General features: G+C 50.5%; 8 protein-coding genes across 8 annotated transcripts; 3 read left to right on the top strand and 5 right to left on the bottom strand.

The window, feature by feature from the left end:
* Nucleotides 1-485: 485 nt before the first annotated feature.
* Nucleotides 486-2,495, bottom strand: BGZ61DRAFT_360840 (amidase signature domain-containing protein; the record flags this gene model as incomplete). The annotated part of the gene is made up of 4 exons (XM_046241210.1): nt 486-1,600; nt 1,659-2,260; nt 2,312-2,389; nt 2,440-2,495. The coding sequence occupies 4 exons, from the start codon at nt 2,493-2,495 to the stop codon at nt 486-488; spliced, it is 1,851 nt and encodes a 616-aa protein (XP_046100186.1).
* Nucleotides 2,496-3,497: 1,002 nt separating this feature from the next.
* On the top strand, nt 3,498-5,468 carry BGZ61DRAFT_427419 (ammonium transporter AmtB-like domain-containing protein). The gene is made up of 5 exons (XM_046243700.1): nt 3,498-3,806; nt 3,877-4,191; nt 4,247-4,340; nt 4,405-5,143; nt 5,197-5,468. The coding sequence occupies exons 1-5, from the start codon at nt 3,708-3,710 to the stop codon at nt 5,309-5,311; spliced, it is 1,362 nt and encodes a 453-aa protein (XP_046100185.1). The 5' UTR covers nt 3,498-3,707; the 3' UTR covers nt 5,312-5,468.
* A 390-nt stretch (nt 5,469-5,858) lies between these two features.
* BGZ61DRAFT_458464 (uncharacterized protein) lies at nt 5,859-7,866 on the bottom strand. The gene has a single exon (XM_046246764.1). It carries the CDS (start codon nt 7,836-7,838, stop codon nt 6,048-6,050), a length of 1,791 nt encoding a protein of 596 aa, XP_046100184.1. The 5' UTR covers nt 7,839-7,866; the 3' UTR covers nt 5,859-6,047.
* Nucleotides 7,867-8,606: 740 nt separating this feature from the next.
* Nucleotides 8,607-9,409, bottom strand: BGZ61DRAFT_458461 (uncharacterized protein). The gene is made up of 2 exons (XM_046246763.1): nt 9,263-9,409; nt 8,607-9,199 (listed from the first exon to the last, which is right to left on the bottom strand). Exons 1-2 carry the CDS (start codon nt 9,274-9,276, stop codon nt 8,701-8,703), a joined length of 513 nt encoding a protein of 170 aa, XP_046100183.1. The 5' UTR covers nt 9,277-9,409; the 3' UTR covers nt 8,607-8,700.
* A 5,260-nt stretch (nt 9,410-14,669) lies between these two features.
* On the top strand, nt 14,670-15,550 carry BGZ61DRAFT_458460 (ankyrin repeat-containing domain protein). The gene has a single exon (XM_046246762.1). The coding sequence runs from the start codon at nt 14,713-14,715 to the stop codon at nt 15,475-15,477; it is 765 nt and encodes a 254-aa protein (XP_046100182.1). The 5' UTR covers nt 14,670-14,712; the 3' UTR covers nt 15,478-15,550.
* Nucleotides 15,551-16,150: 600 nt separating this feature from the next.
* BGZ61DRAFT_497117 (short-chain dehydrogenase) lies at nt 16,151-17,255 on the top strand (the record flags this gene model as incomplete). The annotated part of the gene is made up of 3 exons (XM_046251105.1): nt 16,151-16,240; nt 16,290-17,055; nt 17,107-17,255. 3 exons carry the CDS (start codon nt 16,151-16,153, stop codon nt 17,253-17,255), a joined length of 1,005 nt encoding a protein of 334 aa, XP_046100181.1.
* Nucleotides 17,256-18,120: 865 nt separating this feature from the next.
* BGZ61DRAFT_555119 (uncharacterized protein) lies at nt 18,121-19,684 on the bottom strand. Its single transcript, XM_046255609.1, has 2 exons — nt 19,113-19,684; nt 18,121-19,045 (listed from the first exon to the last, which is right to left on the bottom strand). The coding sequence occupies exons 1-2, from the start codon at nt 19,643-19,645 to the stop codon at nt 18,613-18,615; spliced, it is 966 nt and encodes a 321-aa protein (XP_046100180.1). The 5' UTR covers nt 19,646-19,684; the 3' UTR covers nt 18,121-18,612.
* Nucleotides 19,685-20,949: 1,265 nt separating this feature from the next.
* Nucleotides 20,950-22,615, bottom strand: BGZ61DRAFT_100553 (uncharacterized protein). The gene is made up of 2 exons (XM_046236820.1): nt 22,439-22,615; nt 20,950-22,349 (listed from the first exon to the last, which is right to left on the bottom strand). The coding sequence occupies exons 1-2, from the start codon at nt 22,520-22,522 to the stop codon at nt 21,120-21,122; spliced, it is 1,314 nt and encodes a 437-aa protein (XP_046100179.1). The 5' UTR covers nt 22,523-22,615; the 3' UTR covers nt 20,950-21,119.
* Nucleotides 22,616-24,717: the final 2,102 nt, after the last annotated feature.

Below are 24,717 nucleotides of genomic sequence, written 5' to 3'. Positions count from 1 at the left end.
ATTTAAATTGTCCATGCGTGTATGACGAACACGTGGGCCATGATAACGCGATTCTAGCAGCTGGGTATCCTGGGCAAGCAGATTGATTCCGACAGTGCCTTGAACGGCAGGGCACGGCTTCGACCAACTCGGCCACGGCGAACATCCCATGCGGTCTAGCCATAACTTTGTCCCTATTTACAGGGGGTGAGCTCGCATTAGCATTAGCATAATATTATGACCAGTGCTCTCTACCTACTAAGTTGACTATCTTGCATAAGACCCTTCGGGACATCAAAGCTCCACCATGTTGTTCTATTTACTCATCATGTCCCCAAGCTTGGCAAAAAGAACAACCATGACCATGGAAGCGAGGCTCCAATTTCTTGCCTACTAACTTCCGTATGCACCAGTGGGGACAGTTTTGCTGGTATAACACCAGCGCGCTCCAAATGGAGCACTCAATGAGATAGAATTGGTATCCGCGCCGTGTCCGAATCAGCCGCTTAATCGCTCGTCCCTGCGCTGCCTTCGCCGCGGTTCAGCTTGGCCTGCGTCTTGGTGGTCGCTATGACATCCTCCCAAATTGGGGGCTTGCATCTGAGTTCTTCGCCAGCGGCCTCGGCGTCGAGGCCAAACTTGAGCAACGCCGCCTCACTGCACCATTCGCCAGTCGCCATTAATCCCACAGAGACCTTTCCTTCCGTGTTCTTGTCTCCCACAACGCCCGTGTCCTTCTGCCCCTTCGGGACCAGATATCCGGCAGGCACAGTCAGTGCTGGCATGCCGCAGAAATTCGCAAGCCAGACGTACACCATGCTCTCGATAGTGTGGTTGCCATCGTTGAGACCGTAGTTCATCTCTCCCCGTCCTCCGTTGATTGGTGACCCAGCACACGCCGTTGTAGGGGTGATGATCATCATTCCAGGGTACTTTTTCCACAGATACGCAAGGTGCTGCATGAGAAGACCACGGAGCTTCTGTGCGAGAAGATAGTCGGTAGACGACGTAGAACCGCCAAGTGCGAGAAGAATTTTGTTCGCTGATGTGAGGTTGTCGGTTTTGGGAAGCAGCGTCGCGCCGTCGGTGAGGATAGTGAGTGAATGTGCCGTCTGACCTTCTGCGACGAAGGGGATGCTGATATCAACGGTCTGGTAGTCATAGCTCTGACACAGCTTGTCGACGAGGTTGCGGATAAGAGTCTGAACACCAGGCTCAGAGCGCGAGATCCAGCTCTCATCGATACCGAGGACTTTGGTGAAAGGCGGAGTTGGCTGCAGTGCGAGAGGTGGGAATTGCGTCGACGGGTGAGGCTCCGCAATGACTTCATACACAGCCGCGAGAGAATGCATGTCGGCTGCGAGCGGTCCCTGGACTGAGCAGGTAGGAGCGTGATTCAGTGTGGGATAACTCGATAGGCGTGCGTGTGTCGGCTTCAGCCCAAACACCGAGCAATACGACGCGGGAATGCGCACGCTGCCGCCGCCGTCACTCCCGAGGGCGATGGGAACCAGGCCTGAACCAACTGCGTAGCCAGGGCCCGAGGAGCTCCCGCCGGTGTAATAGCCAGTGTTGAACGGGTTGCGAGGAGTCTCGTAGTTTGGATTGTTTCCAGTCGTGTCTGATCAGATTAGCAACAAGCACGTCTCAAGTCTACGGAGGGGAAAGAAGCGACATACCAAGTCCAAACTCATTCATCGTGAGCTTCCCGAGAATGACAGCTCCGGCTTCTTCCAGCTTCTTCACACACCAGTTGGTGATGGATGTGTCGTCTGCAGTCTTGGTCGAATAATCGTTAAGCGATCCCATGTTGGTTGCATAGCCGTCAATGTCGTAGTCATCCTTGATTCCGGTGGGGACGCCGTCGAGAACACCGAGCGGCCGGTTCTCCTGGTATCGCAGAGTTGATGCCTTTGCTGCCTTTAGAACCATTTCAATGTTCGTGTCCATCCAAGCGACAGCGTGCTTTCCTGGAGGCGAGGTATCTCGACGGATCAACGGCACCAGCGCTAGGGCCACCTCGGTCGGTGTGATCTCGCCTGACAAGTACATGGCGTGATAGTCGGAGACGGAGTAGAACTGGCGATTCTCAAGTTGCTGCGGAAGAGGCTTCGTCCCGCCGTTCGGAGCAGACTTGAGCTCCTCACTCGTCACCGCAATGGGGATGACAGTTGGCTCAAACCGGGGTTCCTGCTCTAGGATGTGGTCCCGGATCTTCCGAAGAGAACCAAAGCCAGCATTCTTCCACGCCGTCTCACGAACGAAGCGCGACCGCTCCATACTGTACGATATGTTAGTTGGTTCTCACATGAGGATAATTTGAGGTCCTCACATGAAGCCTGCAGCGACCAAAAGTCGGCCTCGAAGGACAGGGTTCTTCAGTCGTCTGCTCTCATTCTGGACATCGGGTCTTATAGATGTCAGCATATGAATACATCGTGGGATAGGGGTGATACATACCCCTTGCTGGGCTCTGGGTAGTTGAAGAAGCCCTGCTTACCGCTTGACGAGCCCATGGTCTTATCCATGATGATGTCAGGCAGGGATGGCAAAGGGGACGGATAGCCCGGAATGCTGTGTTAGTGCTAGGTAGGTGAGAGCTGATGGGGTATCTTTTTTCTTGAGGCGTAAACTGCGCAGATTCGCCCGCTGGCGATGTTGTTTTGTCGATGAAAGTCAAGAAGAGTCGAGCCGGAGATAAATAATAAGGGAGGCTAGGTCCGGATGCCGCGGCACCCCGGAGTGCTTGCTCAGACCACAGTCAGCCGAGAACAGCCAATGAGATTGCGGAAATGGCATCAGTGTTCCCAGGATTAGCGGATGGAGATGCGATTGCGCCTTCACATGTTTGGGTGTTGGAGTGTTCCCAACGAAACCGCAGCGGAGAGTCTGCGATGTTGGAGTGAGAACAAGCTTTGGTGTACGCTGGTCATGATGACAGGCTGCTCTCAAGGTGATCGGATGAACATGGAGGTCACGTGACCAGGTCTTATCCGACACCGGCTTGGAATTGTGACTCTGTGGATGTCAACACATGCAGTAGGATTCATCTGTTCCGGGTTGGCTGAGGAGGTGTGAGGTATTCCCATGTTCTCGGCCCGGTAAAGGCTTGAGCTTGGATTGATTCCTATCATATTCATCACTGAAACAGATACCACGACTACCATTGTCGCCAGCATCTCTAAATTTAGCACCGCAGGCTTCTGTTCTTTATGCCTCATACTGAAACCCCGCCTTTTCGAGGGCATCCAACGCACGCAGGACGCCCAGCGTAGAGCCAATTGTTTCCGTAGTTGGAAATGAATCGCATTGCAGAAAACAAAATCCGACTAGTCAGTCGCCAGCCGGAACATAAGTCAGCACCGTCGTGCTCTGCCCAATAGCGCGACTAGGAGACTCCTCAATGCTACCTTGTTCACCTTTCTGGTAAGGCCGGTTCTAACAACTGCAGCCAGGCTCCGGATAAACACGTCTCCCGAGTGTCTCAACTCACGAGGACGTGGCTGAAAGGTCAATTCCGGCTTAGATAGCGCTAAACTCGATGTGGGAAAAAAGTCCAGATCGTCCTCGGCGCCAAGCTCCTTATCTTGCATTGTGATACCTTCCCGAGCCGATGTGATGAATGACGGAGGGGGTTTTAATAAATGCGTCTCCGCTGAGGAGCAACGTCTCCCTTACATGTATTTGTCTCTTGGAAAATCACCGGCCTGAAGCTGTCGACCATCGCCATGGCAGACTCTGTGCTCAAGGACTGGGCGGATTGCGACAGGACAGACACGCTCTTCATCGTCGTCTGTACTTGCATTTGCTGGACCATTGTCCCCACGGTAAGTACCTCCTACGTCTCGGTGGCTTGTGTGCCTGTCAGAATGACACCTCGCTGACTCGCACCTCCAGGTCGGCATCGCGTATGGCGGTTACTCGTGGAAGCGGAATGGCCTCTCCAGCGCCATCCCCGCGCTACTCGTCATCATGACCTGTTCGATCCAGTGGTGGATTGTCGGCTACACGCTGGCGTACGGCGACGGGGGCTCCATTGTTGGGAACTTTGCCCATCTCTTCCACCGCGGCGTGCTCGCTCAACCCATCGGCACGATTCCCGCGCTGCTTTTCAGCCAGTTTCAGCTCGTCTTCGAGGCCACCGTGTGCGCCATTGCCGTCGGCGGCTTCTGCGAGCGTGCGAGGTTGCTGCCCGTGGTGCCATTCATCTTTGTCCGTTTTGTCTCTACAGCAGCAATTGAGAGCGCAATGGCTAACATTTGCGCAGCTTTGGTCGACGTTTATTTATTGCCCTCTCGCACACATGGTCTGGGGTGGGGGTTTTCTCGGGGAGACCCTTGGGGCCCTCGACTTCGCTGGAGGTAATGACGAATGCCAATCTCATTGTGAGACACGGGAGCAAATACTAACCATGTACAACCACAGGAACGCCCGTACACGTCTGCTCCGGTGCCACAGCAATGGCGCTCAGTCTGTACCTCTCGTATCCGATCTTCCGCTCTCGTAGGTCCGACGTACGCACCCCCACGCACATCCGCCTCCATCGCCCCGGCAATTCGTTCTACCAATTGCTGTCCATGATTATTATCTGGGGCTCGTGGCTTGCCTTTGACGCCGGCACGACTCTGACGCTCTCGTTCCAATCTCTCATGGCTCTCGCGGTGACTAACCTGTGCGCTTCGTCTGGGGCCTTGACGTGGGGGTTGATGAATTACTTCGAAACCGGACGCTGGTCCATCGACTCCATCTTCATGGGCGCCATCTCGGGATTGGTTATGATTACACCGGCAGCTGGCTTCATCGATCTCACCACCTCGTTCTTCTTCGGTATCATCGGCGCGATGCTCTGTCGTCAGGCTCTACGTATCAAGTTCACCGACTGGGCGAGACGCTGGAGGTGGGTCGACAACGCCGATACCTTTGCTACGCACTGCGTGGGTGGTATTGCGGCCACCATCTGCACCGGATTGTTTGCGCAAAAGAAGGTCGCAGCGTACGGCGAGGTCGACATTGTAGGCGGTGTTTTCTTCGACGGCAACGTGAAGCAGCTTGGGATACAAATCGCCGAGGCTACAATTGGTTTCATTTGGGCCGGTGCAGGCTCGTTCATTATCATTGCTCTGATTGACTGTGTTCCTGGTCTTGAGGTCCTGGCCACAGACAAGTAAGTGCAATCACGTCCGACCTTGAAACTGACGACATGCTAACAGAGTTCAGGCACATTGCAGCTGGGCTTGATACCCACGAGACTGAGGAGACATTGTGCGACTACCAACATCCCGATGAGGACGACTATTGCCCCCTTGATGGCGGATCACTGGAACTGGAATGAGCCACGACAATGTAACCGACTATATTGTAAGATTAGGAGCCATTACACAGCGCTCAATTAGTTACTCCTTTCCCTCATAGAAAAGGCCATGCCACACTTCGTGCACTCGCGCATAGTCCCTTGACGCGACCAAAGTCCGTCGCCGTGGGCTGAGAGGCAGGCAGCATCATCATACTGCCCGCAGATATCTTTGTTGTTGATGCAACAGCAGTCGGTGTACAGCTACAACGGTTGCATCCATCTCCCAAAAGTCTTCTTCATTCATCATAGGCTTTTGTGCATGTTCCTTAAGTGTACTTGCCGCAGATATCGAAGGTAAGGCCTTTGTTCTATCGGAACCGATGACGCACGTGTTGCGTTTTCCATATTTTTCGGAACATGGGAATGTGCAGACAATTCAAAGTCATTCCGAGGCTTGACATGGTAAGGAATAAGAGTTAGATCTTTATTGCTTCTGTTGAATCTTGTGAACAAAGACGACAAAGGACACAGTTACAAATTGATGGCGAGGTAAGAAGCAAGAAATGGCTCCTGCAATAGCAACAACGTGGGTTTTGTAGGCAATTCTCGGCGCTATGGGTTTTTCTCTACCTTTCCTCCATAACGTTCAGAACATTGGGGGTGCCTTGTTTAGGCTGATACCCTCTGATGACTTGTTATCTAGGATCTTAAGCTTAGAGCTCTCTTCTCACTTGCTGCATAGAGATAATGGAGGGAGTGACCGTTAAATACGTAATTATGAGCTCAAAACGAACGCCAATTGTTGAGCCTGCGGACCCTTACCAGTCATCCTCGATTTAATCTGGCTAAAAATCTTGGAAGCTGTGCCCTTGTCACTATCATGATCCCACACTGGGAGTAGACTCCCTCTCCACTCTGCTTTGACTGGACTTGATACGCCAGGAAACTCCGCTGCAAACATAATCCCTTGGTCACCAACTACACTACAAACCTTTGCAGTACAAGGAATGTTTGGATTGCCTATTGCAACCTCATAGGTGGACTTAGCACCGCTGGTAGAGATAGGTTTTCTTTGTACCTTCCTCCACAGAACAAGAGCAAAGCGATCCTGGACTGTCACAATTTGCTGCTTTAAGGCCCATGATGCCTTCACGGCAAATTGCAAGAAGGAGTAGTTCATCCCCACACGCTGGGAGTTATCTGAAAGGAACGATTCCGGGTTGTCTAGTGTGTACAGCCGCCAGATCAGCTCGGCCGTCGGTGTATCCTCTTCCATCTCGAAGGCGCTCCGCAGCTGATCAACACATGGTTGTTGCAATAACGGCGAAATAGTCTCCCAGGCAAGCTTTTGCAGCACTCGGGGTAGGGATTGCATGTATAATTGTTCGGTGGAAAAGACGAGTCCCTGCGTAGTAACATGTTGAACTGTTTCTTGAAGAAACCCAGACATCGGAACAACGCGATCGACAACACCAACTTCGAATGCCTTAAAGCCAATGCTGTTCGACGAGACTTGAGGCTTAGCGTAAAAGCTCCCATTTTGATTGAGATTGTGATCAAAGTATTCAGAAAGCGCGTCCTGTTTCAGGCGTAAACATCCACGTTGCTGTGGATCAAGAGCGGGACGAATGGCATAGAGCCATGACATGTGGCCTCGCCGTGTTAGCTCGAGAATGATTGCTTGAAGAGCTTCGTCTGCTGTATGAGACCCGTCGTATTTGAAGTTCTTCAGACGGAGTATCCCGCAGAGTGCGTAATACTTGTCGGCTTGAACTGTGGCCTCCAGCGGGTGAGCCATCTGAAGAACATTGGCAATGGAGATTGTGTACAAAAAATATCGGCGACGGAGATTGTAAAGTCGTCTGCACCAGTCCACAAATTCTCCCAGCCACAGAATCCCGGTGTTGCGTCGAAATAGTAGGCCGGCGAGAGTTCCACAGTCGGAGAGCTTAATTTGGCTAGCCTCACCGCTGAGGATGTATTCCCGAGACAGAAGAATCTCTTGGAATATCCAAGCTCGTTTTCTCCAGGTGCCCTGAGATAGTTGCTGCATGATGTCGATAAGTCTCGCCTTATTGATGGATTCCCAATCAGCTATTGAGCTACAGCTCTGAGTCAAGAGACAGACATGGTCGTCATGGTCCACATGGCATGCAAGCAACTTCTCTGCCTCTACCAACGGGCTAAGATCGATTCCTCTGGTGAGTAGGACGGTACAGCGAGCTTCAGAATAGATTTCGTCCATCCGCGGGATCCAATACGCCTTGTCTTCCTTGGAGTCTTGGTTGATGCACTTGGAGTCCAGCCAACAATTCTTGCGATGGCCTGTCATTATTTTCATAAAGCTGCTGGAAGACGCGCCAACTAGTTCCAGGAGTCGTGATCGAAGTAACTGCCAATCCGGCAACGCATCCTGCGGTGTATTTTTCCACTCACTCCAGACATACGAGATTGCGACATGCTGGGCTCGCCCTAGTTTGTGTGAATAGAGCTCGGTTTCTGGGTCAATCATTGCGAACCCGGACCTTGATTGGCTTAGATTGCTTTTTGGGATATGGCCGGACATTTTCAGGGCGGCTGAGGCGCGATTTAAGGGACGGCTAAATGAGAGTCTCTCCGCGAAGAGCCTCAACAGTCAAACGAGGCGGTGTAGGATGGCAGAAAGCCCGGAGCTTAGAATGTCAACCTTTCGGTTGAGGGACTCTGGAGATTGACAAACATACATGTGATGTACTGGAGAACGTCATTGCCCGGCAGAGTGTGCATGCATCTCATGTGGTGTAAGTTGCGACCGACGTTTGAAACGAAGTAACTACTGAGGGGATATGTCTGGATGAAATGAGGTGAAGGTGCCGGAACGGAGTGACTGACATCCGCGTCGAGGGCCAACAGTGAGTGTAGTGGACATGAGTGTCAGGTAGTCGCATTGTGAGGAATAGTAACCAACAGAAAACTAAAAGAGTACCAACACAGGATTTACAAAAAGGGCAGGAGGTTAATGCACAAGGTGGCGTGAGGTGGCTGGCTGATGAGCTGAAGCCAAACAAGTACCAACGGTCGGCGATGACTCGTATCAGCGACGGGAATTCCAGGTCTAGGAGAGTTCGATCAAATTCCCGGTTGGGAATTTCCACTTAGGGTTTCAAAATTGGTCGGCATCGAAGGCCAGGTGCCGGCTCGCTTCTTGAAATTGATTCGAAGTTTTACAAGCTGAATGCCGCGATAGAAGAGCCATAGCGGAGCTGAGAAACGCCCGCCCTCAAGTGGATCTACGGTATGGTGACAAAGTTCCACGCGACGGTAGCAAGCAATGGCACTATTCACGTGGTCGTACGAGCTCTTTGGTTGTATTGACCAGGCAAGGCTGTCAACAATGCTTCCTCAATAATGATTATAGTTCTCATTCTGCATGGTCAGTTGACTCTAAATTACAAATCGCTCCATGGCAGGTCGTTCAAAGTAGGATCTCTATCTTCTCCACCATCGTCTTCCTCATCCTCTTCATCCTCATCCTCCTCATCTTCCTCATCTACGACCTCGGTAGGCTCTGCGCTATCCGCTTGAAAGATGATGTCTATCACTTCCGGGTGCCCGTCCGTGCTGTTCGTTTTCGCGTAGAATAGCAGAGCCTTTGCATACCAATCTGGATCACTAATCTTGTATCCAATTGCATCTTCCTTGAGACTCTCCAACACCGTGATAGTCGGGTTCGGCGGACTATAAATGATACCATTTTCTACGCCGCCCTCCATATGGTAGCGTGCCCATATGGCGTCACCGTACCTCTGGTCGTGAACGGCATCGACGTACATAGTTGCCCAGGGCTCGACCACTGGCCACCTTTTGTTGATCACATCATACAAGGAATAATCGAGGAATAGATGCTCGACAAGAGGTGTGAAGCTTGGAATATTCATGGCCACACCACTGTATATTCTCAGAGTCAAAAACCGATAAACATGAATGATATTGAGGACAAGCGTAGCATACGTATTTGGCTCCATGGACACGGATCGCAGATAGAGTTGCGGGGATATGGCAGATGAGGCCGAAACAGAGAGACGATGGAGGTGGGAAAGGCAGAAAAAGGGTAAAGGGTGCAAGGAGGGGAAGACGAAGCCGTACGCTTTTTATGCTGGAAAAAGAGGTGGGAATCAGGCATCGAGCTAGAATTGGCGAACCATTTATGAGGCGTGTGTGTGGGGATTACAGGCCTCCGTATTCGACTGTTCTCCCAACAACCAACAGCCAACAGCCATGCGTGATAACATCCGTTAGCCCCCTTAAGCGGCAAACTCGGCACCGGCAAGGATCAACGGATAATTACCGAGAAAGGGAAAATACTTTCTGGACTTAAAGAAAAAGATACCAAATACTCGTAGACGAACCTCAAAGTGCACTAACTTCCAATTCACTGTCTGGAACTGATCCCCCGCCGCCTTAGCTCTGAAGTAAGAATGTTTACGTGAGGTAGATATCTGTAATAGCGACGCCGAAGATTTTGTCATGCGAACATCCACGATTTCGCCTAAAACCGGAAAGAGGATGAAGGTATGTATTTTCCCCCAGCACTACGGCCAATTCCGCGACACGGGGAAGTCAGGTGAGCTTCACTAGTTGTATCCACTATAGTAGTAGTAGCAGTACTATTATTTAACGCCATACGGGAACTAAGTCCCGCCAATCCGTCGTGCGGTAAAATGGTGTGCTGATTATATCCAGGAATTGTACCTTTTCTGTACAAGGTATAGGGTAGGTCCCCAGCCACCATTGCCCTAGCAGTTGGGCAAGCTCGTCCTAGATCGCATATTCATAATCGACGAGAATTCGGATTTTCGTAGAGATTACGATCTCGAGTATAAGCAGTAGGTGCTTAATAACTGGAGGGTTTAGTAGAGTGTCAACAGTCTTGGAAAGATTGTATCAAAGAAGCCCATATTTACTAATTTATTGACTTGAATCCTAAAGCTCATGAAATAACCACTAATTTAGAAACACAAGAAGCTGCGCAGACTGGCCTTTGGGTTCTAGACTGTAATTCCGGTGCAGCAAAGTTGTCTGAACCAGATGGGTTGATGTTCTCAGCATTGAAATTGTCCTGAATAAAAAGTGCTTGAGATCATAAGGACTCATAGGTCCAGAGTACTACTTGACCCGCCAAATGAGTTTTAGGTAATCCTCACGACGGTTGCGGTTGATATGAATGGTCGTACTTTCTCACCCCCGGCTTGGTCGCTGGACATCGCCAGATCTTGTGGGTGAGGCAGACGGTCACAGCGTCAGTGTAAATGTTGGGAAAGGCCCCGTGACCTGGGTTGATCCAAAAGGAACTATATAAATTAATCCAGGGCCGCTTCCAAGACTGGTAGCTCCCCAGGCGTCCTCTCAGCGCGCCTCGGGTATGGGCTTGACCCAAATTTACTCAAATAGAGCCGTTGATGTTGAAAACCAACGCAATTCGAGGCGAGCTACGCCTGCGCATGCATTTTTATACCGAATGTCAACCAACAAGGTGCCAGACGAAAAACAAGGGAAGAATAATAGAACTCGAATCAGAAGTTGAAGACCTTCGTCGATAACTGCGCGAGTCCTAGAGCAACGTAGCCCGGTTGTCGAAAAAGGACAATGTGATGCACAGCACTATTATTTCAGTTATCGAGACACTGCATCTCTTCTGAATGGAATGCCCTCGTCCGCGGATATTGCCCGCATATCACCACAATCAACCGATATACCTTCGCAAATGGATTATCCAACCCAGTCTGCTTGATCTAGCGTCGATGTTGTGCCACCCCTAGATGCATCCTGTAATAAAGGTTGCATATCGCTCCCCTACGTGGTCTCTTATCTTACGCCGCAGGAGAGATCGTATTATTAGAGCACACGTCATCACTCCTAGGCAGAAGTGCAAGTTCCAATCTTCGGCCAAAGATTGGGTATTCGTGCATTTGTGGCGTTTCGGGTGATGCACGAAAATAAGGCGACCAATTGCCTCCTTTGCAAGAGGACGCTGCCCGACAAAAAGACCCCGCGTGACAAAAAGACCCTAAACACTCTGGTTGGACCGGTCAGTGTACAAAAGACCCGGCTGCCATTCCACTGCGTTTTAAAAGTACGTCAACTTCCGTCCAGACTGGGCAGCACTTCCCAACTTGTCTTTTGCTTTCACTTGCCCTAAACAACGCACTTGGCGATTTTCCATTACGCTTTGTTCCTCCAGCCCACCATGCCTGTCAACTGGTCTCTATACGAAAAAGAAGCTATCAAGCTGTACATGGAGGATGGAAAGAGTGCAGAGGAGACTATCAAATTCTTGAACGAGCAACGCGGCGCCTCCATCAGGTAAGTTCAAGAATTCCATTTGACATCGAAAGCTCACAATCAAAGTATCCGACAGTTCAAGGCAAAGTTCAGCGGCCGAAAGAAACTACGCGCCGACGAATGGCAAGTGGTTGCCAGCGAAATACGTAAACGGGAAGCTCAAGGGATAGCATCCGACGTCTATCTCTATGGCCGACGACAAGACCCCGAGCGCGTCAAGAGGGCTCTTCGACTCTACTGTAGAAATGGAAAGGGTTTGCCAGCTAATGGTATTGGTAAGTGACTATCTCCACGATTCATAGCTCAGTCCGTGGCTCATCGAGAGTCTCCTAGACTTTCCCATCAGAACATCTGACCGGAATCGGGTTGAGATACGTACTCCAGCCCCGCAAGAGGTCATTCCGTTGCCAGGAGAGGCTTCCAGAGCCGTTCCAGCTGCCACTTCCAATACCAACACACAAGCTAGCCTCCTAGTCAAGTCTACCGTTGGCCTAGCACATGAGGAGTCGGACTACGATGTCGCGATTGATATGGAAGCTGTTGAACTAGACTTCAATACGCCTCCGCCCGTCGATTTGATCAACCCAACCTCGTCGTCGTTCTCAAACGCCATTGGACTCAATGAAACAAACAGTTTTAGGACAGATTCATCGGCGGCTTTTCAAGAGGGCTTATTAGCTGTTCAGTGCGTCTCGAAAGAAATGCCACAAAATACCCAGCAAGTCGCTCTACAACAAGGAAGAGGCTTCTCCTGTTTCACAACTTACAATCAATTTGCCATCTCCTCACCATCCTCGGGTGCGACCCATCGTCTTATGGAGTTGTCAGGATCTCTAGGGGACTTTCCAGGTATTAGGTGCCTTCTGATGCGTGTTTTTCAGCGTTACTAACCATATCACCCAGGACTTGATATCCTTATCCCTGAAATTTCAAAAGGAAACCCCTTTGGAACTGCGCATAAGATCACTGGACCTGCCTACAATCAAGTCTATGCGAGTGTTCCAAGGGGGCAAGCTGGATGGCTCCAGTCACACCTGATCAGAAGGGGTTCAAATCTCAAGCACCTACAGCCTATCGCATTTTTAGTGGAAGATATTCTCACCGACAGTGCCAGGTACCAAGATCTTCGATTTGACGGCCACAGCCAAGAAACGTTCAATGAAATGTTGTTCGTTGTTACTCACCTCGTGTTGAACAAGTTCATGAATCGAGCGCAGCTCTTCAAATTCATACAATGGGTACTCAACATAGGCCGCGTTGACATGCTGTATGAACTCTTACAGAAAGAGTCATCTGATACGAGCGCCTTTATCACTGAGGCTCTTCACGCAATCTCAGATGAGGCTTACTTGAAAAAGTTTGAAAAACCTCGCCCATGGATGAAGAATCAACCACTGGATCGCGAGGATTATTTCGTCTTGAAACACCCGGCTGAAACAATCAAGCTCATCCAAGCGGCAGACAATCGCGTGTTATCGGGCCATTTAGGAGGGAAATTGCTAATTCACGTTGCACAATCAAACAATTTGGAGGCAGCCAAGCTCCTGATTTCATGTGGTGCCAATCCAAACTATGTGGACTTGAATCGCTCGATAACCAATGCATTCGAACCACGCTGGATCCTTGACATCAAGTCCACTACACCACTTTGCAGTGCTGTTCGCAGCGGTTCAATCGACATGCTTGACTACCTCGTCGATGTTGGGGCGGATGTCAACGAACGCTTTTATATGAACCGAACCATGGCATGCGGCCTATCTGAAGCTGTGAGAGAAGGAGACCACGATATGGTAAAGGCGTTGCTTGACAAGGGTGCTAAAGCTTTCCCTGACCTAGCGATCAATGGCATTAGCATCCATAAGCATGCAAAGCGGACATCACCAACAATTTGCAAGTTACTTGCGGAGTCTCTCGAATCAACATTTGATCCTGGCGCAACAACAACAAATTCATTGCTTATTGTGGAGGCAGCAGAAGATGGAAATATTTCACTTTCCAACTTCCTCTACAAGCACGGAATCGTTCGACAAGAGACTATGGAGGCTGGATTGTGGCTTGCAATCACACAATTGAATACGAAGGCAGTAAGAACATTTCTGCATCGAAGGGTAGACCCGAATGCGCTAGCGTATCGTCGTGCTCTGTATCTCGACAAGGACGACGGAGATTCTCACAAGCTTCCTGAAGAACCAGACGAGTATGACAGCGATTCCGACAACGTTGACGAATATTGGGATGAGCATGAAGAAGATTCAACGAGGGCCGCATCAAGATCCGACTCTTATCCTGCAGAAGATCCTGAGAATATCGACGATTTCATCCTCAGTCACCCTATCAAGGTAGTATCCCAGTATAATAGCAATCAGGTCGTGGAGATCATCTACCTCCTGATAAAAGCTGGAGCAAGTGTAGCCGACGAGGCTGTTTTGCAAATGTGTAGACGTCTTAATGCAGATATTCTGGCCGCCATGTTTCAATTGGGGGCTAACGTATCCGTTACAGGGCCATCTGCGTTGGAGCTTTATGCATTGGACGGAAGAGTTGACAGATGTGGGCTGTTACTTGATGCCGGGGTGGACATCAATACGTACGGCGCAAATGGTCTGAGTGCTCTGCAAGCTGCTGCACGAGGGGATATGTGGAGCCCCAGTTTAGCACTTGTGGAGCATCTCCTCGACCGGGGCGCGGATGTCAACCTACCCGCAAGTGATGGGAGTGTTGGGAAGGTGTGGCGTGATAAGTTCACTTTGTACAGGCTCACAGCGCTCCAGGCCGCAGCCTTGGGTGGAAGTTCCCAGGTGGTGAACCGGTTGATTGAAGCCGGGGCAAAGGTGACAGCTCCTCCTGCTAGAACCGACGGCTTGACTGTACTGGAAGCCGCAGCTGCTGCACTTCTTAAAAAAATTGGTGAGACCGGTCCTTCTATGGAGGAACGAATTACCACGTTCAAGAAGCTACTTGCGCATGGGGCCCTGGTCAACCGCCTTGATGGTACCGGCTGCACAGTGCTGCATCGTCTGGTCCACGCATCACAAATTGAATGTCTGGATCTCGCGCTCAGATCCAATGCAGCCACCGAGGACCGATGGCCATCAAATTCACCGCATCCCTTTGCAGGCATGACGCCAATCCAGATCGCGGCACAATTACATAAGAAGGAGGCGATACTGCTTCTCCTCAAATACAACGCCGACATCAACGCCCCCGCCTCAAACGAAGGGAGAGGTATTACAGCTCTGCAGGCTGCAATAGTAGGTCGAGATTGGCCTAGACGGGGGGATGAGACCGAAGAGACCGAAGAGACTGAAGAGACTGAAGAGATAGTCAGACTTCTTCTTCACCACAAGGCAGAAGTCAACGCGGCCGCCGGCAACCGAGCTGGTCGCACCGCTCTACAAGCAGCCACCTCAGCTGAGCAACCTAACGCGAAAGTTGTTGCGCTTCTCTTGGAGTACAATGCGGACGTCAATATGGCTCCTGCGCCAGTGCGCGGAGTCACAGCATTGCAAGGAGCTGCAATCTCGGGAGACATTCAGATTGCGAGAATGCTACTCGCGCACAAAGCCGACGTCAACGCACAGGCGGCTCCGGAAGAAGGCAGGACTGCGATCGAGGGAGCTGCTGAACATGGGAGGTTGGACATGGTGCGGCTACTTCTCGACGAGGGAGCGATACCAGACGCAAATGCCGGGTTCTCGAGGGCCATCCGATTTGCTGAGAAGACTGATCGTTTTGACATTGCAAAGTTGTTGAGAGAGCGAGAACAGGCATACAACTCATTGTCCATGGGATTGATTGACCCAATGTCCTGGAATTTTGAGTCGCTTCCGCTGGACACGGACATGGTGGAGGATGGGAATGACGAAAATGAAGCGCAGCTGTAGATTTCTTCTTGGTACCATTTATTTCTCTTACTTTCACTGTTGCATCTTCAATTGTCTTACCCACCTGCTAGAATTTAACTTCTTTCGACCTGGATAAATGTGAGACAGTATAGCAATGAGTGAGAGTAAGTCGCTGCCGCCCCGATTCCGGGATTGTAGGTCTTGATTAGGTGGTGTCATTGTAGATTGCTCTGAGGACGGAATAGCTTGGACCAAGCGGGCCCAACGGCGATGATAATAAGCCCGAAGCTCCGCCTCGCATTCGGACCCAAGCTGTGACATCACCAGACATCATCATTTTTTGGGGGACTGGGCTCTCACCTCCGCGTTATACCCGAATTCCACTCGCACTCGCTCGCCAAATAAAAGACCAGGGTTGCCTTCTTGACTCGATTACTGAACATGAGAGAGCGGAATCTTTCCACATCGCACTCGGTTCTGATGTGTCTTTGGTTGGCTGGTCTGTGATTTGGGTATCTCGCACTCGTTATAGAATCGTCAACATCATCAACCAAGCACATGCCCCTGCCAACCAAGTTACTATATAGCTGCCGACAAACACTCCATCACCAGCAGATAAATTACTTGAAAGCATCAAATCTTATCATACTGCGTCCATTACTCATTACTCAAGCGCAACTCCATATTCCTCTGCCACTACCTGCATTTTCAAATGGCTACCCACGCGCTTCATCAGCTGTCGCAGCTGTTCCCTCCAAGACCTGTGTTTACCGAAAAGAACGTCCCTGACCTTACTGAAAAGGCAAGTCACAGATATCTGCAGCAATTTGAGCTCGCCTAATAGAATCCAGGTCTACATCGTTACTGGTGCCAACACCGGCATCGGCAAAGAACTGGCCCGGATCCTCTACTCCAAGAACGCCCGAGTCTACGTCGCTGCCCGCTCAGAAGAAAAAGCATCAAAGGCCATCGCCGACATCGAAGAAGATTTTCCAGCCTCCTCTGGCGAGCTCGTCTTCATGCATCTCGATTTGGCGGATCTCAGCACCATCTCGTCTTCGGTGCAGCAATTCCTCGACCGCGAATCAACGTTGCATGTCCTCTTCAACAATGCAGGCGTCATGACTCCACCTCATGGTTCAACCACTGCCCAGGGCTATGAGCTCCAGCTAGGTGTCAACAACATTGGCACTTTCATGTTCACCAAACTCCTCACGCCGATACTCGTTGCCACTGCCAAGACTGAGAAACCAGGCACCGTGCGCGTCATCTGGGTGTCTTCCTCAGCCGCCGAGTCGCCATCTTCTGTCAAGGGAGGCGTCAACATGGACGATATCGTGAAACGCAAAGAGAAGACTCCATTCACTTGCTATGCACTTAGTAAGGCCGGGAATTATTTGCACGGTGTCGAGATGGCGAAGCGGTTTGAGACTGAGGGTATCATCAGCATCCCTCTGAATCCCGGGAATCTCAACTCGGAGCTTTATAGGACGCAGAGACCATGGGTAGCATGGATTATCCGGACCTTTGTGCTCTACCCACCAGTGTATGGTGCATACACCCAGCTCTTCGCTGGGCTGTCACCTATAGTCACACCGGACAAGTCCGGAAAATGGGGTACGTGTTCACCTGGATGACAACTCTTCGATAAATGCTAATGGAGAGTAGTTGGACCTTGGGGCCGCTTCTTAACCGTCCGCAGTGACTTGGCCTTAGCATCCAAGCCTAAAGCAGACGGTGGTCTAGGAACATCCGAGGCGTTTTGGGAGTGGTGTGAATCTCAAATCAAGCCACACCTGACGGCCAGCTCGAAATAGTATGAATGGCCAAGGTTTTCATTTTTCAGATTGTTTTATGTTCGTCGCTTTCAGTTTTGATGTCGTTTTGAATTCATAAATATGATTCCACTCATGTACACATCCTTCGTTTGGCTGTTTGGCAGGCTGGCCCGAGAGGGGCCGGAGGATAAAGAAGTGGCAGTTGTCATGTAACGTACTCCAAGATGCTATGTTTCATTGAATCTAATAACAAGTATATAAATAATAGACTACCCTCTTAATAGCGGCCTTCAGAGGGTGGAGTCTCATCGTAGCAGTATGTTGCACAATGTTGAATAGAACAGCATCTGTTTAATCAACGGATTCCTAAATACAAGTGACATTAAGTAGGAAATACAAAATAAGTCTACGCCTAGTCTACACCAACAGATCTAAGCTTGGGAAGCTGTGCCTGGTCCCAAGTTGCCCAAATGATATAACCGCGGAGAGCCGCCCTGGCCGGTATTTGTCAACTAAACCCTGATACATAGCTCACCAAACCCGATGAAACAGCGTTCTAGTCTTTTCTAACCAAAAAAAGGCCGAGGGTATATGACGTTATGCGGAACAGGGACAGACACCGACAGTTATCTATTCAAGGGAATTGTTCGTCCGCCAGAAGACCGCATAGCCCACGCCGTGATACGAGTAGGGTTGTGACTGCAGGTCTAGATGTGTGTATTGAAAGATTGATGATCTCTACAGCTAGCTAACTACAGTTGGAGCCGTAAGAGTTCCAACCCGCAAGCCCGAGGCCTGAGACATTAAGCTAATTCTCTGGCTGTAAGGCTAAGAGAAGGGCGTACCGTATTATATTTTGTCCTTATAAGGAGCTTATTACTTTCTTTAGTAATTAAAATCTTTTGGCTATTTGTTTTTTGGGTGGGATCAGGATGATAATAATAATGAAAGCTCTTAATTTCCTATCTAATGAAGGGCTAGGGATCGGTCTGATAGATATGGATGAGGGATAACTGGGGCGCGTTTCGCGTCTTAGTCGTGTTTAGTAAAAACAGGTGCGCTGGAGTGGAAATGGGCCCATTTCTAGAAGGGTGATTGATGGTGGTACAAATGTACTCAACGAAGGTGATCGGAGAAGTGGAAATGGGCCCCGTTTCTGCACGAGGCAACTTGACTGTTATTACGGGCGAAACATCTCATCAGTCGCAAAAGTATCTTCGGGCGGCTGCGTTTCCATCGTAAGTATCATAGGTAGCTGAAGTCAACAGCTCTCACTCCTCGACCTCGCCGCTGTATAGATGGCGCGACACCTTTCTGCGTCTGCTTCCTCAATCTCCTGTCTTCTTACGGCATCATTCCACACGAGAAGCCGTCGTCCCTCCCCAGCATCCAGAAACTAACGGGATACGGACGGCGCGAAGATCGTCCAAGCGAATCGAGCAAAGAGGCATTCGACTGATAATGCTGATGGCAGCGTATTCAACCGCCGGTCATGCCACCTCCCTGGTAATTGACCAGCTGGCGTGGAGTTGAAAACGTGACCAACAAGATATGGCACTGATTGGGCTTTCGGTGGATTCTTGGCCTGAGATCCTCGGTTCCCGTCCTGATCCGGCTCGGGACAGCTAGTTAGGTTATCGTGACCGTCACGCCGACTTGTCGTATATTGTGGCGGCGATAGCATCCGTTCTTGATCTCGGGCGATTGCGGTCTTCGGTGCAAATGTAAAATGCCGCTCATCAAACATTCTACGTATGTCACAGCGAAGAGGGAGGGAATTTGCTGGGCAGTCGATTTCGTTCGTCGAGAAAAGGGGAGCCCGAACATGTCTGGGTGAGTTAGGTTACCAAGGTTGCTTGGGATGGCAAAATGGCCTTGCTTCAGCTGGTTCCTTACTGTTTCATGACGTTTATCCTCCACCAGTGGGACTGTGTCGTAGGCACCCGATGGGCGGTTTCTATGGCATCAGCGCAGTCGCTGAGAGAGCAATGTCCGGATCGGGCCTGCTTCGTCTCTTGTTCCGCGAACAATTGTTCTTTCAATTGCATCCAAAGAGGTGGTAGGTTATTGTGAGGGAATCGCCAATCCTCGAATCGGGGAATAACGGGATATGGATCGGCCGACGGGTTAGAAGATGACGGGAGACAAAAGTAGTAGCTCGGGTCCCGAAGTACTCCGTCTGCTGGATGGACCTTTATCTTTCCGTGTATATCACGAGAGAAGTAGCCATCCCACTGGTTGTCAGCGAGGATAGCACACGCCGTGTGCGCCGTGTCGTAATGGATTCCTCCATCGTCAAAGCCTTGAAAGGCGATCAGGATATCGAAGTCGGGGTTGAAGCTGGAGTCCGCGTAGAAGGGATGAAAAATACGAATAGTCGGTGGTTCTGCTAAAGCACGCGACACTTGAATCGGATCGTGTAACTCCATGGTCGTTGACAGACATGTTTGTTTACATTTCGTGGGTCGTGTCAGATATTAAATGTTGTCGCTGTGATGTGATGACTCAGTCGATCCTTAACGGCCGGATGAATCCATACCCGTCAAACGGAGTCCCGTGACTGTTTCGTGACGATTCAGCGGCAAGGCTGCGAGTACAAGATATGTCCTGTTGTCTAGGAAATGAAGCAGATGCAGTCGAACTGGAAGTAAGATTTTTCGCATGGGATATTCGTGGTATTGTAAGCTGATCGTATTAAACAGTAGATCTCGCGGTCTTTCGTTGAAGCACCGCTGGGCGACTGATAGGTTGGTGTCGCACTGAGCGTGCTAAAAGGACCAAAGATCAGGTAAATCGATAATGAGAAGCAGCGGTGTGTTGGTTGATGTCTAAAACTGCGGAGCGCTCCATCCCATAGATTTTGCTTGAAGCACACAGTTTGATTACATCAGGCTTGCTAATCGATCAATTTGTCGCAAGACAGGCATCATCTCAACGAGCCTCAGGAAACAGGCGCCATCTAGGAGCACAGGTCCGTACTCTCCTCGCGATCCTTTCCTCAGTGGACGAGTAGGTGACCTGGCTGATCGGGGGCGACTTGTAAGGGACTGCTTCTCTTTGTTTGCCAAGGGGACAGCAGGTCCGGAAAGGTGCTATTGATATTGCAGGACGCGACTCGACCTTCAGTTGATTGATGCCTAATAGGGGAGCTAGTCCTGTAAATTCCATCTCTATGCTACGTGTAGTCAACCGCCAGATATAACCTCACTCTCCTTCCTTGCTTGGCCATCATGCTCACAAAGGAAAGTCTACCCATAACGTACTAACCCATGCAGAGAAATACGAAAACAACGCCATTTTTGCCAAGCAATTAGTTGTTAGCCAACCTGTCTCCCCCGTGAAATGATCCAGCTCTCCATCCCCGCAAAATCCCTGGGGCATCCAACAGCGTCCGCCCCACGTCATGGGCCAGGGTTCAAATTTATGCACCCTTCTAAGACGGGTCCTTCCTCATTTTCCGCTTCCCTCCCACTCTGCCATCGACGTGCTCGTCGTCCGGACTCCATTCCTCGGGGTGAAAGTCTGGGTTTCCGTAGTGTGCGCGGTTCCATATGCTATTCTTAAACGTAGTCGTCTTCACATTGAATTGTGATTCTATGCCGGTTCGGTTTTCTTCATACTCGAGCTGAACTGGACTGAATCGAATGTAATATCCGGAGTTCGTTCTGTGCTTAGGCAACTGCGACTGAGGCGGAAATCTAGATGTCGTGATCATTGGTGGTTTAGGCCCGGCAGTTGAGCTGGTTGTCATGGAAGGGGCTGGCGACGGGGGTTGAGGGGCTAACCTGTCCTGTGACCAGTCAAAGACCTGGATCTGGCGGTAGAGCTCGATGTCTTCATTGTCCTCAATAGGCCGAGCGTCCACTCCCGAGCCGTTTTTGGACTCGGATGAAAATTTTGAGTCTATGTTGTCGGTATCTTCGTCGGCGGCGTTCTTGTGCGCCTCGGTTTGGTGTGGCTACTATCCCGTGGCTTGAGCAGCGACCACCGACCACAGTTGCGACATGTGCGGCCTCCATTCTCAACTTTCACACCCTCTGTGGTAGCTTGGCAGGTCGGAAACGGGCAACTACCAGCCCGTGCTGCGAGCTCGTCAAGGACAATGGACATGGATAAGTGGTCATCTTGCTTTACGGCATGCTGCCATGAACCCTCTGCCAGTAACCTGCCTCCGCGGGCATTCATAATCAAGTACTTGCCCATGTCGACGCGAGCCTTTCCGGGCTTGTCCAAGAAGATGACTCTCAAAAGTTCTCTGAAGGTCGTCCACTGTTGGCAGAGCTCATAAGGCAATGCCATCGGTTGCCCCCCCAATGCTGTGGTAAACTGCACAATCGGAGGGTAAAGGCGCATGGGTAGGTTGCAATCGATCCGCTGAAGCGTGGTCTGAAGACTATGGAAAAGTTCCATAAGCTTAGACATGGCTGCTCGCGCCTCTGCCGTAAACGTATTGAAGAGTCGGAAGAGCATGTGCAACTGCTTAATGATTTGGCGAAGGTGCATCGTCCCGGATGTTACGAGAGCTAGAATCCCGGTGATGGTCTGGATTCCCTGGATCGAAACTGCTTGGGTACCAAGTTGTTGGTGAGTTTCATCTGCCTTTTTCCCCAACTTATCGAGGACAGAAGATTGGTCTCGTAATTGCGATTTCATCTCCTGCTGTCGTTCCAAAGACTTTTCAATGCGGCCATTGACATCCTCGAGGCGCTGCCGGTGGCATAATATTTTACTCTCCAAGCTAGATGCAAGACGATCCCTGTCGTCCTCGGCCGCCAATGTTGAAGCCACGGTCTGCGTCATCAGAAGAAGGTTGATGGTCGCAACGTGGCTCGCTAGAGCCGACCTCAGCTGCTTGACGTCCTCTTTGAACATGATCCTGAACTGCATCCTGCGGGGGAGTCCCTTCCACCTGTTCTGCGCAGCGTTGAATGTTCCAAGGCGGCTCTCGAACTTGGAAATCTTTGCTAAGAAGTCCTGGAGTGGCTGTTGACAGGCGAGCGCGGTGGCTTGAATGGATATGAGGTGGCGGAGCTCATGTTTCGCGGGTCTGAGGGCGTGGAGCTGGCGCAGGGCCCGGTTAAGAGCCTCGAGCTCGATCAAAAGGGATTGGTACTCAGGAGCTGCCTCGCCATTCTGTAGTGTAATTCCAGTCAGATTAATTCAGTTGGCAGCGAAGAAACGACGCTGACGCGAGTCTAAGAACAGTTCGCCTCGGCACATACCTCGCGAAGCTCGACGGTGACGTGCCAAATGAGCTTTCCAACAGCAAGGAAGTCACCAACGGAGACGCCGAACGGTACTGCCATCTCGCTTATGGCCTGTGGACTGTTGACTATGCTTGGAATGCTTTGGAGAAGACGCACGCTCTGAGCGCTCAAGGCTATCGTTGTCTGCGATTCGGCGATGCGAGCCTGATCTGATGGAGCCCAACTTTGCACGCCGTATGTGAGTCATGCCACACTGTAACGCGCACTGTCAGTTGGCTTGTGCACATGTTACAGTCTGGTCAGCTAAACCATAGGCTTAAGCCTTCTCCTAGGGTAGAGACGCTGGTGAGAGAAGAAAGGTTTTGCGGCATTAAAATTTCATCGTATACCTGCGTAGCTGAGTGACTCAGTGACATCACAATGTGAATGCGCCTTGTGGAAATGCCTTGGCCTCTAAAAGTGGCGCAGGATATAGCCGCTTTGTGAGTAACGAATGAGAAGGGGAATTGGCAAACATGCAGCTACTGCACAGCCTCAATAATTGGACACCTGTTTTATTACAGAGGGGTAGCTATTGGTGTTTTTCAATAATGAAAGGGAAGGATGCAATAGTCGGATCTCCTTCCTGTTCAATCACCTATCAACTTGATACTAGGCTCTAACCTACTTTGTGTTGCTTGACGAGGTAACAGCAACCGCCGACATACACGCCGCCTCACAGCCAAGAAATACCTGATGGCAAGTAGCGAAAGCTACGAGTGACGAAAAACCGAATGTGAAAACCGACATTCCGTGGCCAACTGCGTGGCAGGTCGCCAAGGAAGCGCCGCAAGCTGCCAGGCAGCCAACCGATCCGACAACGAGAGTCTCCTTCCCGGCCAACGTTGTTCCGGCTAGAGCAAGAGGGGACAAGAGGGCATTCGAGAGTCTCATGTCTAGAAACACAGTTTAGTATTCTCCATAAGATGCCAATAAGAGATGTGAGTAGAAGTACAAGCGGAGAAGTGGATCGAGATAATAATAACGAAAACAAATTGCCATACGTACTGTCCTTTGTGCCACAGCGGAAGAGTAGTGGATGCTTAACGATGTAATTCTCAGCAGGGGTAATGCCTTTCTGGATCAGGCACTTTAGTCTCGTAGATGTAGTGGACCGGGAGCCTTGATAAGTTGTGATGGTGGGCTGTCGAGTATTGAAACACAGGCGACCGAATGGATCAGTTGGTTGAGAAACTGCTCCCGCTTGCTAGAATATGTTGCATTTGAAGCGGAAGAAGTTCTAAAATAGGCTTACTGATCAAAGGTAAAAAGGAGAATACCCCAGCTTATGTAGACAAGATGTGTTGGTGTCAAGGCGTGTCCAGCCTAGCCCCCCCCCCCCCCCACCAAATAGATGGCGGCATAGCCTCATTCTACGACACGGACTTGAAGTCACCCACTGCGCTCACGGGGTGGTTTGCTTGGTTTGCAGGAGCTGTTTCGGCAGAGTATGGCGCCGGTGTCGTTATTGTTGCGCACTTGGACTTAAAGGCAGGTAAGCTAAATAACATACTAGGGATCAACTGACTTAACCCCAAGTCACCCTTTGCGCCTAGCCGTAAGGTTCGCCCAGTTCGAGCCAGAAGGTTCCCCGTGTAGAAGCTAAAGCAGACCGTCCTCGTTTTATGTTAGGATTTGGGTGCACTGCCGGTGTGCTACACGCCTGCACGGTAACATTCAACGTTTCAGAACGACATAGGAAGGTCATTGTTGTGGTACATAATGTACATTATCAGCTTTGAATTGTTGGGCATTCCTTTTCACTAGCTGGCACAACAATCCTCCCTTGCGACTTTCATGGTCCTGACCCAGCCTGATTTGGTTGCCTCGTCTGGCTACCATTTGCCTGGTGACAGTCGTGGCGTCGGAGTTTGCACGCCTAAGACTACTAGCACTAGTTTTTCAAGCTAGAGGTTCTATACACAAGTGCGACTTAGCAAAGCCTTGTTTGGCTGCCTTCCGTAAGTTAACGGCGGTGGCGTCGGAGTTTGCAATCCTAAGATGGCTGCCTACAATAAGATAAGTGTAATTGGTCCGTTTGTTCCACCGATTCAAGTGATCGTGCGACAAGATTTAATCTGCTGGCTATTCAAACAGTGGAACGAATGAAAAGCATAAGCCATGGGGTGCGCTGAAAAAGCTTGTACCTAATACTCTCTCTCTGAGCCACTCCCAGTGGCTCTAGATAGCTTAGAACGAATCTCTCAACCACACGCTAATCGACATCTTGAGTATGGATATCACACTTAATTCAT

The sequence above is a fragment of the Ilyonectria robusta genome, assembly GCF_021365365.1.
Source record: "Ilyonectria robusta strain PMI_751 chromosome Unknown BGZ61scaffold_20, whole genome shotgun sequence".
In the NCBI taxonomy this organism is placed as follows: Eukaryota; Fungi; Ascomycota; class Sordariomycetes; order Hypocreales; family Nectriaceae; genus Ilyonectria; species Ilyonectria robusta.
The sequence above is the reverse complement of the archived record's forward strand: the minus strand, read 5'-3'. Positions and strand labels throughout refer to the sequence as shown.